General features: G+C 40.7%; 1 protein-coding gene across 3 annotated transcripts in view; it reads right to left on the reverse strand.

Moving 5' to 3' along the window:
* ARFGEF1 (ADP-ribosylation factor guanine nucleotide-exchange factor 1 (brefeldin A-inhibited)) overlaps positions 1 to 4362 on the reverse strand; it is a 99510-nt gene extending 95148 nt beyond the window's left edge. For 2 of the 3 annotated variants that reach the window (XM_005866346.2, XM_014539803.1), the window contains exon 1: positions 4222 to 4361. In XM_005866346.2, the coding sequence (XP_005866408.1) occupies positions 4222 to 4264 (43 nt within the window). In that variant the 5' untranslated portion in view covers positions 4265 to 4361. Of the gene's footprint in view, positions 1 to 4221 lie in introns of all 3 variants that reach the window. The other variant, XM_014539805.1, reaches the window with a different exon arrangement.
* Positions 4363 to 4498: the final 136 nt, after the last annotated feature.

A 4498-nucleotide genomic window follows, 5' to 3' on the forward strand; every position in this document is an offset into this window, starting at 1 on the left:
GGTATTTTGTGGAAGAGCCACACTCAAGGGGCCAAAGAGCCGCATGTGGCTCGCAAGCCTCAGTTTGCCGACCACTGATCTAGGTCAACCATCAACATCGACTGCAAAGCCAAATCGCTTCAGAAAGAAGACAATGCTCTGCGTTTGGTGGGATCAGGAAAGCGTGGTGTACGAACCATGCTTTGATCATAAGAAAATCAGAATGAGCTAGAAGACACGGCAAAGTAATTTTGCTTCATGATAACACACCATCACACACTTCAAAACCAGTTAAAGAAATGTTAAAAGATCTTGCCTGGGAAGTATTAACCCACCCGCTGTATTCACCAGACCTTGCTCCTTCAGACTACCACTTGTTCCAATCAATGGCACACGCACTTTCTGAGCAGCACTTCAAAACGTACGAAGAAATGGAAAATTGGGTCTCTGAATGGTTTGCCTCAAAACAAGAAAGGTTCTATTGGGATGGTATCCACAAATTACCTGAAAGATGGGGAAAATGTGTAGCTAGCTATGGACATTACATTGAATAAAAAAGCACTTTTGATGTTTCTCTTGAAATTATCCCGTTTTCCTTGATTACAAAATCCGCATTACTAACCGGTACACCTGGTATACATTGTAATCAAAACTAATTTTTCTCAACTCAAACTTAATAGAATCTCCCTTTCATTCATAACACTCTTCGTTCCTAGCTATCTCAAAATTCTGGCAGCCTGACTTACTGAAAACACCTTTTACTTTAGATACCAAGGAAGGTTTAAAAGGAGACCTGCTAATGGATATAAGTTGTAATTAAATTGTACACAGTCTGCAGGGTATTATTTGGGAGTAAGTCATTTTAAATGGTGAAGAGTGATAAAAATTAATGAAATTACCAAAAGTAGCATAAAACTGGTACCACAAGCACTTAAGTAATTTCTTCTCCATATATCCTTTTATATCCCCACTAAACTAAGGGTGGGATTAAACGGAAGCAACTTCTGTAACTTTTTAGTCTAAATATTGTATTTACATTTCTGGGGGTGACTTATAATTAGAAGTAAATCCTCATATATAAGAAAAACTAAATCAGTAGGGTCACTGTATAATACGAAGAACAACTTTACACTCTGATGAAAAAGTTACTTCCCTAACAATTCCTCTTTTTCTCTATCATTCTCCCATTATCTCTGCAAGGAATCTACCCCTTTTTGCTGCCCTAGTGTGCCTCCCTTGTCTCTAAAACCTTCTTCTGGTCACCCCTTTCACTCCTATTCTGTATCAATGCTAGTTTCCAAACATGAACTTGTTCACCCTAACATTTGAAGAGTATTTTCATGGATATGATGTTAGAAGCAAAAGTTGAACTAGTCATATCCCTAACATCAAAGAAACTCCTAAAACTTAGAGACCTAATTGGAATATGGCCCATATGTACCCTCCTCCCCATGAGACAAACAATACTACCTGAAAGCCAGATCCCCCAACATCCTAAATTCTTTGAAACTAAAAATAGCTCAGCTGTTGTCTCATCTGCCAGCAGATGGCCAGACTATTTTTAATTCAGGATTCTAGAGAGCAGGAATGGAGCAGGCTTAGCTAGGGCAGCCTAGGAGACCTCACTCTGCAGAGTTCATTCAGTGAGCACTACAGAGATGTAGTGGGCAGGTACCAAGAGAGGGCAACCTGGAGCTGTTCTTGGGCCTGCGGATAGCAACAATGTAGGTGTGAAGGTTTCATTCTTTCCTCTTTTTAAAAAAACTATTCCTTAAAGTCTGAACTTAAGAAAATTTGATAAAACTTTTAAATAATTTGCATATCCTTTGAAACTTTCATCATTTTTCTTTTTGTGAAAATAAAAGTTCCTTTACTTAGTGTATTTGAGAATGGATTTTGTTTTAATGAGTAAAACCTCCCATAATCTAGATAAAATTTCCTAAAAGCTATACTTTAACAAAAAAGTTTTCTTAATATGCAATGAACTCTAATTTCATGAGTATTATTTAGAGAAAACCTTTTATAACTGGTCTTTCTATTAAAAAGTTAATTTTGAATACCAGTGCTCTGAAATCTAATCGCACGCCAATAAAATGTTTTTTAAAAACAAGAGGATTAAAAATTTGACAGACTATATATTTCCTTGTTTACTGGCCATCTTCCTTCAGCTCTATGCTAGTGCTCAATAGCATTTGGGAGGGGAGGCGAGATGAATGCAGGCAGGTGTATTTAAAAGGGATATAACAACACCCACCTTTGTACTTCGACCATCCAACTCCTACCTACTTACAACCCAGAGATCAGGGATGACCAAACCAGGCCATTCCAGTTCACTTTTCCATCCTGCTTAATGGCCACACAGATTATCAAGAGACCAAAGTGAGCCTGGTACAGGTCTCAATACTGAAAAGAAAAGGGGAGGTCTATAATAAGTTCCAGGGACAAAGTATATTTCGGGTTACCTTATTGCAAGACAGTGTCCTTTTTGCAAAGATGAAATGGGTTATCCCTATCAATTTATGTTTCGGTGATAAGGATGACTAGAAGGGAAGAAACCAAGTTCACCAGGGATTAAGTATTGTGAGGTTGCTCAATGAGTTTTGTAGGAGGCTAAATGTAACTGTTATGAAATGTGAGAAAAAGCCTTACACATCTCAAGTAAAGAAAGTACTCTGGTGCCTAGCCCCTGCCTGGGTACTCAGAGTCCTCATAATAAGCTTCTGCCAACGGTATGGAAGGGTAAAAAAGTAAAAACTGGAAAAATCTGGAATAGATAATCCTGGTAAAGCTGGCACACTTACTACCAAGTAGTTCCCATGTCTAGAAATGGAAGGAACCAAACTACGAGCCTCCTAGAGATGTCACTCAAGAGCAGGAGGAATACTCACTGCACAAGTTAAAAGAATAGTGCACCCACATTCATGGTGCATTAGAGGGAATGTAATATTATAATCAATAAGTTCAATATCTATTCTAATTTTACAGAGAAGGAAGTTAAGGCCCAGAGATTTGACTATTCTAAATGCAACATCACTGGGATAAACCCAGGGTCCCAGGTTCTACTGCTAGTGAGCTCTCCATTAAAACACCCTTCCTTATATTAGCATTTTGGAGAGGATGGGACAAAAAATAAAGAAATAGATAAATGAATATATACATATACATATACACACCAAATTCTGTTTCTTCAGTCTAATACTTACAATTTAGTGTTATTAAAATATATATTCTAATATGGAAAATCTGGTCTCAAAACACACACACTTTAATTTGAATCTCAAATGCTTTATCCTGAAAGTTTTTCACAAACCTGAACATAACAATCCTTTGAAAAATTCTAAAGACCTCTCCTCCCCTCACCACATCCCAATATAGTAATTATTCAAGACCCAGATATAAATTCAACTTTTACCACTGCACAATGTCATCTCATACACCTCAGCTTTTCCTTAGCTGCAAGAACAACAAAAGGTGAACTTCTAATCCAAGGAAGTTCTGAAAAACTAAAGGTAAGTCCACTATACTGCAGATTCAAAATTTTTAAATGGAATTTCTTTGATGTTTCCCATAGCACCACTTTAAAAGATCCAAAGAGGAAGGGGGCAAAAAACCCAGTGTGGCTTACTAGGGAAGTTAAAAAGTCATCTTCTATTTATTCAATAAATAAAAGGCTGTCTTCACCATTTAACTTAGCATGCATTTAAGTTATTCTGCACTTTTTCCCCTTCAAGAATGCTTTTTTTTAAAAAAAAAAATAAGCCCATGTAACAAGCTTAATTTTCTTGTCATTTTGATCTAGTCTATTTCCAGTGCTATAAAATAAAGCGTAAGCATTAGGAATTCATCTTTGTGTTAAATGTCCCCGCCTGTCCACCAACGATTTCGTCTTTGATGGATGCAACAGATCCATCGCAGTGTCTCCCCTGAAACCATTCCTCCTCGGCCTGCCCTGGCTCTCGGGACTGTGAGGATGTGGAGCCCGTCCTCCTCAACTATACACATCACCCTACACATCACCCTACACATCACCCTACACATCACCCTACACATCACCCTACACATCACCGCTCCAGCCTGGGAGCAGCTGCAGGGTCCGGACAGGCGGCTGGTGGGCTGTCATTGTCTCTCATCTTCCCCATTTCAAACCTCCCCTTCCTTGTCGGGAAAGCCCGCTGACCTAAAGATCCTCCCTTCTCCCCCACCACCTCCTCTTTTTCATGGCCTCCCCCCGCCCCCCTTCACCTCTGGTCTTATTCTTCCAGGTCAGCCCAGGCGGCTCCAACATTCCCCTCTATTCCCCGTGGCGGAGGCTGCTGCCAGCCCCGGCCCGGGACTGTCACCGAGGGAACCACTCCGGCCCGTCTCCCCCCAGCGCCCGGTCACACGACAAAGTTATTGACACGCACGAGGGAGACGGAGCCCGAGCCCTTCCCACGCCCAGTCCCGACCCACCGGCTCCACCCGAACGAACGCCCCGGCTCAGGAGCAGCAGCTCCTCCTCCGCTGCACCACAAAGGGG

This window comes from Myotis brandtii, unplaced genomic scaffold (genome assembly GCF_000412655.1).
Source record: "Myotis brandtii unplaced genomic scaffold, ASM41265v1 scaffold23, whole genome shotgun sequence".
NCBI classification, from domain to species: domain Eukaryota; kingdom Metazoa; phylum Chordata; class Mammalia; order Chiroptera; family Vespertilionidae; genus Myotis; species Myotis brandtii.